The sequence below is a fragment of the Tursiops truncatus genome, chromosome 8 (genome assembly GCF_011762595.2).
Source record: "Tursiops truncatus isolate mTurTru1 chromosome 8, mTurTru1.mat.Y, whole genome shotgun sequence".
NCBI classification, from domain to species: domain Eukaryota; kingdom Metazoa; phylum Chordata; class Mammalia; order Artiodactyla; family Delphinidae; genus Tursiops; species Tursiops truncatus.
In genome coordinates, this window is record NC_047041.1 from 7843294 (window position 1) to 7857796 (window position 14503).

General features: G+C 49.6%; 2 protein-coding genes and 1 long non-coding RNA gene across 6 annotated transcripts in view; 1 reads left to right on the forward strand and 2 right to left on the reverse strand.

Annotated features, from left to right (window-relative positions):
• FAM118B (family with sequence similarity 118 member B) overlaps window positions 1–1977 on the reverse strand; it is a 46455-nt gene extending 44478 nt beyond the window's left edge. For 3 of the 4 annotated variants that reach the window (XM_019941665.3, XM_019941664.3, XM_019941663.3), the window contains exon 1: window positions 1889–1977. The gene's annotated coding sequence lies outside the window, so the exon portion shown is untranslated. Of the gene's footprint in view, window positions 1–691; window positions 712–1888 lie in introns of those variants that run through there. The other variant, XM_073808002.1, reaches the window with a different exon arrangement.
• Window positions 1978–2034: 57 nt separating this feature from the next.
• RPUSD4 (RNA pseudouridine synthase D4) lies at window positions 2035–8648 on the forward strand. Its single transcript, XM_004324009.3, has 7 exons — window positions 2035–2257; window positions 2636–2801; window positions 4096–4297; window positions 5376–5469; window positions 5544–5688; window positions 7549–7646; window positions 8112–8648. Exons 1-7 carry the CDS (start codon window positions 2072–2074, stop codon window positions 8349–8351), a joined length of 1131 nt encoding a protein of 376 aa, XP_004324057.2. The 5' UTR covers window positions 2035–2071; the 3' UTR covers window positions 8352–8648.
• On the reverse strand, window positions 4067–14265 carry LOC109550942 (uncharacterized). The gene is made up of 5 exons (XR_002177639.3): window positions 14104–14265; window positions 12723–12929; window positions 11041–11162; window positions 5337–5563; window positions 4067–4374 (listed from the first exon to the last, which is right to left on the reverse strand). It is a non-coding gene; the product is annotated as an uncharacterized lncRNA (long non-coding RNA).
• Window positions 14266–14503: the final 238 nt, after the last annotated feature.

Sequence of the window (14503 nt, forward strand, 5' to 3'; positions counted from 1 at the left end):
GAAATTAGATAATTCAAACTGTTCAGACACACCTAACCCATGCCTCTGACGTGCTTCAGCCACAAGGGATATTTGTGAATTTACTCTGTACCAGATGCGGGGGATAAAAAAAATGAATGAGTCCTTAAGGCACTCACAGTTCAACAGCAGCTGTCAATAGTACATCTTGACCTGTACAACTCAAAACCAATTCACACTCAAAGGACAGTACAGTGTAGGGAAAAAGACCAGTGAACGGGGCTTCCCTGGTGGCGCAGTGGTTGAGAGTCTGCCTGCCAATGCAGGGGACACGGGTTCATGCCCCGGTCCGGGAAGATCCCACATGCCGTGGAGCGGCTGGGCCCGTGAGCCATGGCCGCTGAGCCCGCGCGTCCGGAGCCTGTGCCCCACAACGGGAGAGGCCACAGCAGTGAGAGGCCCGCGTACCGCAAAAAAAAAAAAAAAAAACCAGTGAACGAAGCACAGCCTTTCTACTGAGCACTCAGATTGCAGCTTCCTAGCTGATTTCCCAGTTATCAAAGCCCTCTCCTTTTCAATCTGTCCTGCATTCAAATGCCAGATTCATTTCCAGAATTCCACTTTCAAGGAGTCTCTCTCCTGCTCTAGCATCTTCAAAGACTCCTCCCTACTTACCACATCTAGTTCAAACCCTTCGTCCAGTTAAAGTCTTCTGTAGGCTAGCTCCACTTACCTGTTCAACTTTATCTCATGCTCTACAGGGCTCCCTTCTGCCAATCCCTTTTAGAGGGGTAGGACGCAAACTTAATTCCACCACCTCCTCTAACTCCTCAGGCAGCCTCCATCCTAAGCAGTCTTAAAAACCGTTTCCTCTGTCGTCAGCACAGATCCGTTAATTTCTTGAGATCTCGTCAGGGCTCGGCATCAGCTTTCTTCTTCATAAATGGCAGGTCTGTTCCCAGGTTCTTTTTTTTTTTTTGCGGCACGTGGGCCTCTCACTGTTGTGGCCTCGCCCGTTGCGGAGCACAGGCTCCGGACGCACAGGCTCAGCGGCCATGGCTCACGGGCCCAGCCGGTCCGTGTCATGTGGGATCTTCCTGGACCAGGGCATGAACCCGTGTCCCCTGCATCAGCAGGCGGACTCCCAACCACTGCGCCACCAGGGAAGCCCCCCAGGTTCTTTTAACATTACTATCCCAACCAGATGTTCCTCTTCCTTGCCACCCCTTAGTGAAGTCCCAGGGTCTTGACTTAGTGAAGTCCCTGGCAGTTTGGGCATGGGAGTCCCAACGCTGCACCTTGTAAGAGAAGGAGAGGGTCTGGAGCAAGTTACAAACCAGGGATGGAGAAAACGAAGGAAGTGGAAAAGGGAAGGGAAGATTCCTGCTCTGTACTTTGTCTTTTCTTTGGAAGCGGTGGGGGGAGGGACGGGGGAGACGCCACGAAATGAATTCTTGAAGAAGGCAGAAGAAACTCAAGGTGCTCCCTAGGAAGAAAATATGGACCCGTGGATAACGGAAGGGCTCCCCATCACCCCTGGGAGAGAAGGACTAGTTACAACGTGAAACAAAGAGGTTGGGAATCAGGAGATGAGGGGTGGAGAGGCTTCAGAGATCCCGCGTCTCCGAAGGTCGAGCGGTAAGGAAAAAAAAAAGGACGCGAGGCGTCCCTCGAGGGATTGACCGAGCACCCGGGACGTGGCTGCCAAAACGGACGAGGTGGGCGCCTCAGACGGCTCTGGGGCGAATGTTCATGGGGCACGCTTCTCCCGGGGGCGGGGAGGCGGTTTTGAGTGGGGTCGTCTCTTAAAGGGAGAAACGGTTTCCCAAGATAGGGACCTCCGAGAACGGAAGCGCTGGGGACGCGGAAACGTTAAAGCGTTGAGGCACCGGCATTTCCCAGCCCCAACCCGGCTTCTCCACACACTCACCGCGTCTCCTCCGAACACAACCGCTCCAGTTGCAGCTACCGGCCAACGCAGCCGCACTTAGCGCGCCTCGCCCCCACGTGACTCGCCCGGGACCCCGCCCCGCCCGCCCCACGTGACCCTCAGGGCCCACCTACTCACTCCTCGCTCTAGTCCGTCTTCTGCGCGTGGGCTTAGCTCGGCAAGATGGCGGCTCCTAGCTGTAGTGCGCTTGGCGTCTGGGTCCGGGGTTCCTGGCAGCGTCTGGGGGATCTCTTCACTTTCGTCTCAAAGCCACTTTGTTCCACTGCTGCTGCCTCTCGGCCCCTGGATGCCCAGCGATTAGCGGAGAGGCTTCGAGCCCAGAAACAGGAACAAAAGACGAAGAAGCCGGTGAGCCCAGAAAGACCACAACTCCCAAGAGGCAGTGCGCTCACTGGTTTCCCAGGCCGGGAGGGAGGTGGGAGGGTCCTCTGACACATGTCAAGTAATCAATGTCGAGGACTAGTGGTGGGAGAATGGGGAGAAAGCGGAGGGGAGAGGTCAGAAGGGTGCGGTATCTTCCTGTGGGGTGGGTCTCTGGCTCCTGCCGACCCCGGCCCTAAGCGCTACGTGGGTGCAGGCGAGACACACCCACCCCTGCGCTCAAATTACTCGGGGACGGGGCGAGTCTAATGCAAAAATACAGGCATTCCCTTCCCAAATTCTCACCCAGACTTACTGAAAGTCCTCCCCACCAGGCATTTACCGTCGCTCCTTCTCTCCCCGCAGGTGCCCACAAACCCTGTTCAAAGGAGAGTGCAAGAACTACTGCGGTTCACAGAGCAGCTGCAGCGCGTCCACCCCAACGTGCTTGCTAAGGCGCTGAGCCGAGGACTTATCCACCAGGACAAGGACCTTGTGGTCATCAATAAGCCCTACGGTCTCCCTGTGCATGGTAAGCAGCATGTGGGGAAGGGAGGCGGGCCGCTGCTGCTTTGTGCTACACGTAGGGGCAACTCTAACATTACTCGGGGGGCTCTCTCAAGCGTTGCTTTCAAAGTAATTAAACTTTTGTGGGGTACTGTCCTCTATGAGGAACCAGTAAGGACGCAGAGATAAATAAGACAGTCCCCACCTTCCAAACATCTGGCAGCCAGCAGTGATTTATGGAATTTGCTGTGTGCAGACCTCCACCGAGGATTGCTATAGAGAAGGACAAAGGCTGTGTGGTTCCTGTCTTCAGATTATTTTCCATCAGAACTGGGAAAGAGGACATAACGTGTGTTGGTGTATACCTAACAAAACCCCAGGGTGCCTACAACTTAATGGAAACCCTAATGTTTTTGAATAAATGTTAAATGTAGTCAGAGACAGCTAGGGTGAGTCAGGAAAGACTGATAGAAAAAAATGCATTTGTGGAAAGGGTTTTGCTGGGGGAATAGGCATATTTTAGCTAGAAGAATGAATGTTTTGGGGGGAGGTATGGAGAAGGTTGTACATGAAAACAACGAATTAAATCAGACATTGCCGAGTGCTTTGTATGGTTTTTTTCCCTCTCTTGATGCTTCCAGTAGCTTGCCTTTCCGTTCCCCAAGAGATAACTATTATCAAGATATTTACATTTTATAGATGAGAAAACTGAAAGTTGGAAAGAGTACGTAATCTGTCCAAGGTCAATGGCTAGTTGTGAGGGTCCATAGAATGGAACCCAGGAATGTCTCACCCCAAAGCCCAGCCTCTTAGCTCTTCTGTAATGCCTCAGGAAGGCCTCATGGTCTTGCATTTCTCACTAGGGTTTACTTGGCAAATTCTCAAGCCTTTGTTTATATAGTGAAATATCAGATCTCATCATTTTGGTTGCTAATTTTAGTATGAGTACATAAGTAGATTAACTATATATATATACACACACACGTAGATTAACTATATATATATACACACACACATAGGTCTGAGGAGAAAGCCACATGCTCTAGGATGGTGCTTTTTAAACTTTAATATGCATATGAGTCACTTGGGCCTTTTGTTAAAATGCAGATTTTGATTAATTAGTCTGGCTTGGAGGCCTGAGATTCCTTTCTAGCGAGCTCCCTGGGCAGACTGATATGTTTCTAGTCCCTGGACCACAATTCAGTAATAAGGCTCTAGAAAGCATTTACTGTTAATCCAGTAAGGACTGTTGTCCCAGGTAGAGGTCTTTGGTGAGATCTTTTCCTGGCCGCTCAAACCTCTGGCTTTTTCCTTCGTAGGTGGCCCTGGGGTCCGGCTTTGCATCAGTGATGTACTGCCTGTCCTGGCGAAGATGCTTCACGGCCACAAGGCAGAGCCCTTGCATCTGTGCCATCGGCTGGACAAGGAAACTACAGGCGTAATGGTGTTGGCTTGGGAAAAAGACGTGGCGCATCAAGTCCAAGAGTTGTTTAGAACCCGTCAGGTGACAAAGAAGTACTGGTATGAAGCCCATCGATAGCGGTCGAGGTGGTGTAGGCACCCTTCCATCTATTCATCTGTTCACAGAGCAGGAACTCCTAGTAATAGAAGGCACTATACTCAGACGTGTGGGCATATAAAAATTATAGGAAACAGGTTTAATGCTTAGAATATTAGAGTCTGGTGGCATAGTGGTTCCTAATTATGGCTGTACATAAAAATTATTAAAAATTAATTATATGAGTATACATGATTTCATTCCTTTGGTAAAATGTCAGACAACAGCAGTAGTGTTAGGTCATTAGAAAGGGTCAACTCATAGTTACAACTCAGTGTAGGTATGATAAAATGTATCAGATAGCAGCCTAAACTGCTACCAATCTGCAGTGGGGTGTCCAGGGTGTGCAATGTTATATCTGGGCCTGTGACTCCTGGGCCAGTGATTCTGTGTTAGGCCACCAGGTACCCAGGAGAGCTGATTGACTGACTGGAAGAGGCATGGACGTAAGGACAGATTAAAGAGTCTTCTGCCTGTCTGTGGTGTGATGGAGGGAAACCTCCAACAAGAGGGACTTACTGAGCTATGGTTGGGATTCCTGTGACTTTTCTGAGCACAGCTCCTCTGTTTTATTGACCTGGCAAATAGGCAGGAGCGGTCCTGTGAAATTTTCACTCAATTCATTCATTTATTCATTTATTCCATATGTAGTTCGAACTTACCATCTTTTATTATTTAAAAAAGAAAAACAGGATACAAAACTGTATTACCCTAGTTTTACTTTAAGCTGTACATACTCATTTTTAAAGGCTGGATGAGTGACCGTGTTATTAATACAATTTTTTTCTTGTTTTTCTGTTTTTTCCCCAAATATTCTACAATCAGCACATATTAGTTTAGTTGTAAAAAAGATAGGTGTATAAGGATAGTGTCAAACTCTCAGGCTAAGCACTATACCAAGAGATCATTTGGGACCCTCTGATCTTAAGAACTGACTGCAGTAGTGCAGGAGGTCCAGAGTTAAAACCTCTAAGTAGCTGATGCAAGGAGAGCCTCACTCACCTTTGTGGCTTAAGCAAGGGTCTGTGTGTGTCCCCTCAGGGCCATCACGATGCGCGTCCCGGTGCCCTCAGCGGGAGTCGTGGACATTCCCATCATTGAGAAGGAGGTGCAGGGCCAGGAACGACACCACAAGGTGGGTGAGCGCCTCCAGAGGGATGGGTTTGCTGCTCTTTCTTCGAAATTGTGTCCTGATTTCTTTGGCTCCAGATGACGCTGTCCCCGAGCTACTGCATGGACAATGGGAAGATGGTGAGGGTACGGACCAGCAGGAACGCACACCTGGCTGTGACTCAGTACCGGGTGCTGAGCAGCACCCTCTCCTCCGCCCTCTTGGAGCTCCAGCCTGTTACCGGTGAGGGTGCCAGTGTTCTGCAGTGGGTGGAGAAGCCCCACTGCCCCTCAGCTTCACCCAGGGCCTTGTGCCAGGCTCCGCCCCTCCCCTGAGCAGCTGGTATTATGGGGGCTCTGGGATTGCACCAGAGTGTGCTTCCAGTGCTGATCTGAGGCTGGGAGCTTCCATAGGGATGATTGTTAAAAACAGTAGGTAGGGGCTTCCCTGGTGGCGCAGTGGTTGAGAGTCCGCCTGCCGATACAGGGGACGTGGGTTCGTGCCCTGGTCCGGGAAGATCCCGTGTGGCGCGGAGCGGCTGGGCCCGTGAGCCATGGCCGCTGAGCCTGCACATCCGGAGCCTGTGCTCTGCAACGGGAGAGGCCACAGCAGTGAGAGGCCCGAGTACCACAAAAACAAACAAACAAACAAAAAAAACAGTAGGTAGCAGAAGGATACAAATAGTTTGCTTTAGGCAGACTCCTACTCTTAATCAGTTTCCTGGGTGGGTGAGAAATACTCAGTTAAAATGATAGAATAAATCAATTCTTCCCTTCAAAAAATAATAAATAAATAAATGATTTGCTTACGTTTATTTAAAAATTTGCAAATTGATTCCTCAAAAAATGAAGCATAGGATTACCCTATGATTCAGCAATTCTGCTTCCTGTATATATGCAGAAGAATTGAAAACAGGGATTCAAAGAGATATTTGTACACTGGTGTTTATAGCAGCACTATTCACAGTAGCCCAAAGGAACAACCTACATGTCCATCAACAGATAAGTGGAAAAACAGAATGTGGTACATCATGCAGTGGAATGTAATTCAACCTTAGAAAGGAAGGAAATTCTGACACATACTGCAGCATGGATAAACGTTACGACATTATGCTAAATGAAACACAAAAGGACACATACTGTATGATTCCATTTATATGAGATACCTAGAGTAGGCAAATTCATAGAGACAGATAGTAGAGTAATGGTTACCAGGGGCTGGAGAGAGCAGGGGGCGGGGAGTTATTGTTAACTGGGTACAGAGTTTCAGTTGGGGGCAATGGAAAAGTTCTGGAGAGGGACTGTAGTAGTGATTGCACAACAGTGTGAATGTACTCAGTGCCACCGAACTGTACTCTTAAAAACAATTAAAATGGGACTTCCCTGGTGGTGCATTGGTTAAGAATCTGCCTGCCAATGCAGGGGACACAGGTTCAATCCCTGGTCCGGGAAGATCCCACATGCCGCAGAGCAACTAAGCCCATGCGCCACAACTACTGAGCCTGTGCTCTAGAGCCTGCGAGCCACAACTCCTGAACCTGCGAGCCACAGCTACTGAAGCCCACACGCCTAGAGCCCGTGCTCCGTAATGAGAGAAGCCTCCGCAATGAGAAGCCCGTGCACCGCAACGAAGAGTGGCCCCTGCTCGCCGCAACTAGAGAAAGAAGACCCAACGAAGCAACGAAGACCCAATGTAGCCAAAAATAAATAAATAAATTTATATTAAAAGAAAGGATTAAAATGGTAAATTTTATGTATATTTTGCCACAGTAAAAAAAATAAATGTACAAAGCAATACTATTTAGTGTTATACAACACAATTATTAAAAAAAAAAGCATGGCAATGATAGACACCAAGTTGATAGCAGTGGTTATCTGTGGTGGAAAGGGAACTGTGGTGGCGAGGGGTACTTAGAGGCTTAACAGCATTTGTAATGTTTATTTCCTAATAGCCTATTGTTTGTTATATTATTCTTTATACCTTATTGTAGTTGGGGCTTTGCCCGTTTTACTGTCCTTTGGTTTAATATGGTTAGAAGCAGATGCCACCAGTGGTATTGTTTCAATAGCTACTCCTAAGTTTCCTCCCTCTCTTTGTTTAAAGGAATAAAACATCAGCTTCGAGTTCACCTGTCTTTTGGATTGGATTGCCCGATCCTTGGTGACCACAAGTACTCAGACTGGAACAGGCTGGCCCCCCAGGTAATATACGTTTGACCCAATACGCAGCGGAATAAGGGGGAGAACTTATGCTTTCCCCTTGTTAAGTCCCTGAAGTGAGTCACGGCAAAGATGTGTTGATTGTCTTCCGACACAGTACCATGCTAGTTATCTAGCTTCTGGAGAAATTGAGAAGCAGTTAGGAGACTTTCTGAAGGCTCAAAGCAGGCTTTCACGCTACAGCGAAAGAGCCTTGGTGGGAACTTTGTTTTTTGCTGTTACAGCCCATTCTCTTGGAAAGCCAGAGAATTGGCCAAGGAGAGCTTCCCTGGTGTGGTGGGTTTTCTCGTACATGGGCTCTGAACCCTTCCTAGAAATGGCCCCGAAGCAGGCTGTCCATCACTGTGTCTTCCGGGAGTTAGTGAGGGGGCCCCGTGAGTGGAGGTCTTCTGCCCCCGCACACTGGAGCTGTTGGCCTTGCGCTCACGAGCTCTTTCCTCTGCACAGAAGCTGTCCGCCTGCATCCTGAAGAAGCTGGGGCTGCGGCAGTCCAAGGCCCGTCACATCCCCCTTCACCTGCATGCCTGCCAGCTGACTCTGCCTGCCCTGCAGGCCGGGAAGGAGGAACTCAACTTGGTCTGCAAGCCTCCTCGATATTTTGTCCATACCCTGCGCCGTCTGGGCTTAAAGATGCCGAGTCGGGATCAAAATGGGGACAAGGAAGCCACACACTCAGGAGCACAGTGAAGACAGTTGGGCAGTTTGCCCTGAATTCTTCTCTCTGTTTAAGGGACTCTGCTAACTTCTCACTTGGGACAGACTCCAGAAGAGCCAGGTGTGATGAGTTGAAGAAACAGCTGCTTCAGGGCTCTCACTGGGGACTAGTGTCTGTCTGTCGACACTCTGGCCACATGCTGGAAAAGCCAGCAGGCAGTCTCCCTGCTTCAGAGTGGAAGAGAGCTCAGGACCAGGAGAACTAAAGCACAGAATCTGTGATCAGGAACTGTTTTTACCCAACAATAAAGCTCTTGGTCTGTCAGGAAAGTTCCTGTGGTTGGAGAGAACATAATGGTGGTTTAGCTCATAGAGATTCAGAAGCAGCTTCTGCTGTCCTCGTGGAGCTGCAGGATCTATCAGCAAAGCCTTCCTGCTTTATTTGTTCAGTCTCAGATTTTGTAGCCAGCGATCATAGACTACAAGGATTCCCTTCAGCCTCCGCTCGGGCCCCTTACTGTGCTAGTGACTGTGGAGCCTGCGAAGGGGTGTTCAGTGAGCAAGCAAAGCAGGTGTAAATGGCAGGCAGGGAGCAAGCAGGGTGTAAGGCCATGGTGGGGAGCACCCACCTGTCTAAAGAGGGCAGTTGTTAGCTCCAGCTGAGGGTTGCTCTGTGGGAACAGATTTTCTAACTTTTTAAATTATTTATTTATTTATTTGGCTCTACCAGGTCTTAGTTGCGGCACGCGGGATCTTTGTTATGGCATGCAGGATCTTTAGCTGTGGCATGTGAACTCTTAGTTGTGGTATGTGGGATCTAGTTCCCTGACCAGGGATCAAATCCGGGCCCACTGCATTGGGAGTGCAGAGTCTTAACCACTGGACCACCAGGGAAGTCCTAACTTTTTTCAGAGAGTCAGGAACCCCAGATATTTATGTGAAATCTCCCAGTATATTGCTAACTAAATCAGAATTTTTAAAAAGACACTTGGATAGCCAAGCAGGACATATTTGTAGGTTGGATTTGGTCTGCAGGCTGCCTGTTTGCAATCTAAAGAATGGTGTAGGGCTTCCCTGGTGGCACAGTGGTTGAGAGTCCGCCAGCCAATGCAGGGGATACGGGTCTGTGCCCCAGTCCGGGAAGATCCCACATGCCACGGAGCGGCTGGGCCCGTGAGCCATGGCCGCTGAGCCTGCGCGTCCGGAGCCTGTGCTCCGCAACGGGAGAGGCCACAACAGTGAGAGGCCCGCGTACCGCAAAAAAAAAAAAAGAATGGTGTAGAAGTTTGGGGAAAGGGATCATCTTGACAGTTCTGGATCAGTAGTTGGCATTTTAGCTCCATGTAGCATCTGTCCTTTCTAGACTAGGGGATGGCTTTGATTAATCTGTAAATATGTGGTTGTGAGGGGTCTGCTGGTGTTTTGAATCTCCTTTGTTTTGGAAGCAAGCCTATCCTTGGGTCTCAGGAGGGAGATGCTGAGCTGAGCACCCCGTGGGAGGAAGTTATCCCGGCCACCCAGCTAACTCCCATCTTATTTCTTGCAACAGTACCATCTTGCAAACAAATACACCTCATGTTACTTTGGCTGAGCTGAGAAAACCCGGAGTGACAGCACAGTTGGGGAGAAGCCCCAGGAACAGTCGTTAGGTGTTCTCTCTGTGTTGATAATACAGCTTTCTAAAAACCCACTTTCCTGTTTCCCTGATGCCTTTTACCATGCATGATGGATTGAACTTTAAAAGCACAGATGAAATAACTGTCCAGTAAGTCCCCTACATACGAACGAATTCCGTTCTGAGAGCATGTTTGTAAGTCCAATTTGTTCGTAAGTCCAACAAAGTTAGCCTAGGTACCCAACTGACACAGTTGGCTATATAGTACTGTACTGTAATAGGTTTAAAACACTTTTCACACAAATAATACATAACAAACAAAAAATAAACATTTTAAATCTTACAGTACAGTACCTTGAAAAGTACAGTAGTACAGTACAACAGCTGGCATCCAGGGGCTGGCATCGAGTGAAGAGGCAAGAAGAGTTACTGACTGGAGGAGGGAGAGGAGGTGGGAGATGGTAGAGCTGAAGGATCGTCAGCAACAGGAGACGGAGGGCAAGCTGCAGTACCAGCTACATCACTACTGCTTTTACTCTTGCTTCCAGACATCTTGAGCTTGAAATAAAGACACTGTACTACTGTACTTTATACAGTACTATACAGTAAAGTACACAGAAGCACAACCACTTACAGAGGATGCAGGCATGTGACAGTGTACGCCAGACATGTGAACTAACTTACGTGATTGGACATGCAGACGCACGTTCGCATCTTTGTAAGTTCGCAACTTGAAGGTTTGTATGTAGGGGACTTACTGTATTTGTTTCTGTAAGGCCTAAAACTGTTGGCTGTTGTTTCTATTTCTAGTAAACCATGCTCCTCGAGATAAAGGTACAAGAATGTGACACTTAGAAAATACTGATAATTGACTTTGAATTGGGGAGGCAATTGAAGAAGACCCCTGGTTTTGTGAGTGTTTGGAGAAACCCCAGGAACCTGGGAACCGCCCCCAAAGGGACCAGGCAGTCCAGATGTAGGGCAGCCTGGGCTGCAGGTGTCGGCTGGAAGAGGTGAGACAGCACCAGCCTGCAGCAGTCTGCTCGCGACATTCCCGACTGCTGGGCGGCTAGGGCAGGGCGCGGAGTGACAGTGCTCTCCCCTTACCTGTCTGTGTTTTCTTAGTCTTGCTGGGTATAGCAGTTATCCAGGATAATCTAAGAGAACTTTTATCCCAGGTTGGCGTGGCCTGGGAAAGTGGGCTACATCCAAGGGAGGCTGGAACATGCCTAAAATGAAACATTGGTTAGAGCCAGTGAAAAGATTGGATTTGGTATTAAATCATATAATTAATAAGAAAGTAGTTTTTCATTCTTTTTATTAAAGTTCTACATGCACATGATTTTTTTAAAAATCAAGAACTAAAAGGCTTATAATGAAAAACTGTCCCTTGCCCATCTGGGCTTTTATTTTTAGCTTCCCCACAAATGCCCACTGTGAGCCTCTGGGAAGAGCCAGCTGCTTTGCTTAGGGGGCTGTAGGGCAGACTCACCCCAGCACTCCCTGCTGCAGGGAGCCGCTACCCGCCTGCTGCTCGCCAGCTAGGTTTTTTCCAGGCTGGGCACCCCCCAGCCTGAGCCGGCAAGGTACTCTCCTCAATCATCACACTGTACCTTGTCTTACATTTAGAACCCATCTCTCCTGCTCTGCCTCCTTGCTCGCTTTGATTCCGTGAACTCCTCTCGCATGTCCTCACTTGATTTCCTTCCAGGCTCCTTGAAGGCTCCAGCCTCAGGGCTCTGTCTGCATCCAGTTTCTCACCCAGGTGACCTGGCAGCAGAGCTGGAGTGGCTTTGGAAACCTCTGCCTGTATGCTGCTGCCTCTAATCTCTCTCTGACCTTGGTCTCTCCTGTGAGCTCCTGATCTCTATATCCATTTGCCCGTGGGCATCACCCCTTGAGATTCTGTACCGGCCCCCCAGATCGTGCTCACACCGCTCGTCTTCTCTCTCCAGACCTGGTCGTCCTCTCCTGCTCTTGCTTTAGTTAAATGGTATCACCACTGTCCTGGGAATCACCCTCAACTCCTCTCTCACACCTGCCCCCAAATCCAGTTAGTCACCAAGTCTACTCTCCTTCCCTCTAAACCCCTTCTCTGAATATGCACTTACATCCTACTTCCCCGGGCACCAGCGTCAACTTCCCCAGCCTTCAACCACGAGGGGATAGAGGGGGAAGGTGGAGTGGCAGAGCCGGTAAGAAGTAGGGTCACAGGCAACCTGCTCGTTCCCACAGAAACCAAGCTCAGGGTGTGCTGGGACCATCCTGGGTCCCTGGGCTTTGGACAGTGGAGGGCTGGCGTAACTACGACAGAACACCACAAAACACACCCCCATGTTTTCTCAATCGGCTGCCCTTGGCTCTCTGGGCCACTTTTAGCTAGAGCTCCCAGTAGGATATACAGACACGGCCTTCTGTCTGTGCTTGTGCGGAGCATGCCCTGTGGGTGCAGACACCTCTTCCCCCAGTGGGACGGACAGCGCAGTGTACTTCCCACACCACCTGCCCAGAGTGAGGCCAGACTCCACAGGTTAAGGGCACAGTGCTGCACAGGACTTCTGTCCAGACACCACCTGCAAGCTCGGGGGTTCCCAGGCCACCGCACTTCCGACTCATCAAGGGGAGGAATGAGCTTTCCACGGCCCTCTTAGGGTCCCTGGCTGGGTCTAAAAATTGAACTGACAGATTAACAGGAGAAAAGCATACACATTTATTTGCTACAAGTTTTACGTGGCATGAGAGTTTTCATAAAGAAATGAAGACCCAGAGAAACGGACCCAGAAAAATACCTGTGTATTTTCACGCCAGCTTCGATGAAGAGTGGCCCGTCAGGGAGGAATGCGATGGGTTGGGGGAGGAGGAAGTAATTGTAGCAACTGGGGCAGCTTCACAAGGCCTGTTAGTTAGGATTCTTCTTGGCGACTCAGTCTTTGGAGATACGGACACTCCTTTTCTCCAGGTATGGGGAGGGCACCTCTCACATGACGGTTTATGACCTGTTTCAGGGAAGAAGGGCAAGGAGAGGAGGAGGTCAAATCGAGTTTCCTGCTTCTGCTGTTTTCTCAAACTTCTTCAACGTAAAATATTCAAGGTGCCAGATTTTGGGGTAGCATGTCCTCAACCCCATCACCAAATAGCTAAAAATTCAGGGGTTCCTGCTGCCTCCTCAGGCTCGATAATCCTCTAGCATGACTCCCAGAACTCAGGAAAGTGCTATACTTACTATTACAGGCTTATTACAGCAGTAAAAGAATACAAATCAGGACCAGCCAAAAGAAGAGACTCATGGAGCAAAGTCTGGGAGGGTTTGAAATAGGAAGCTACCATGGCCTCTCCCGGGGGAGTCAGGACGCATCGCCCTCCTGGCACACGGATGTGTATTGCCAACCATAAAGGTCATGTAGCTTCAGTGCCTGGAGTTTTTACTGGGGTGTCGTCATGTAGGCTTGATTGATTACATCACTGGCCGCTAGTAATTGAACTCAATCCAACTCCCCTTTCCATCCCGAAGCCCGAACCCTCTAATCACAAGGTTGGTCTATTGACATGGCCTCCACCCTGACACTCTCCACGGGTTACACAAATTGTCAGGGACCCACCGTGAGTAACGAAGACATTCCTATCATTCCAAGGATTTAGAGGCTTCCTTCCAGGAGCCGGGGACAAAAGCCAGGGACAAAAGCCAGGCAAATTCCTTACTATACAACTTCGTTTCCCCTCTGTACCCCCAGTTCCCTGAGTCATCTCTCCATGTCCTATATAGGGACCCCTTCGCCTGTCTCCTTGGTGGCTGTCTGTACAGATGCCTCCATCAGCTGGGGCCTTAGGCTCCTCTTGGACCAGCAGTCTTGAGATATTTCTGTTCACTTCCTCTCTCGAACACCACGTGGTACACTCTTACGTGCTACGATCCACAGCGTAGATTAAATCCCTGGGGTTTTAATCAGGGGTGATCACACAGTAGGGTGAATCTTCTTTTGGGGGAATTTTCTATGCTGTGTGTTCACAGTTACAGTAAACATGTCCTAAATACACAGGTACCCCATGCCTTCCAGCCCACGTCAGTCTATACACGTGTGTACTCCCCACACACCACAAGTCCACACTTCATATCACTTTTCATATCACCACTTTTCATATCACCTCCCTTTAACACTCCCCCCAGCTCACCTCATTGCCCCTCTTCACACCTGTGGGGCTCTTGACCCGCCGCTGCTCGCACTGTGGACTCCTCAGTGGGTGTGTGCAGACTGTCTTGTGGGAGCCAGACTAGGAGCGGGGAGACTGGTGAAGAGGCCCACGCCATGGCCCAGCTGACAAGTGACGGTGGCTGCACGAGAGTGGGGCCCTGGGCGCGCAGTAAACAGGCTCAAGATACAGCTGGGAAGGAGCATGGGTAGAGCTGATTAGGGGTTGACATGGGTGGGGTAGGGGGAGCGTCTAGGGTGCCTCCCAGGGAGCCTGTCTGAGTGGTGGGGTAGATGAGGTGGGTTGACAATAAAAGGGGGAGGAAGAGGTTTGGGGTGGCCGTCCCAGTCCTATGTCAGTGCTGTTACACATCCACACATCC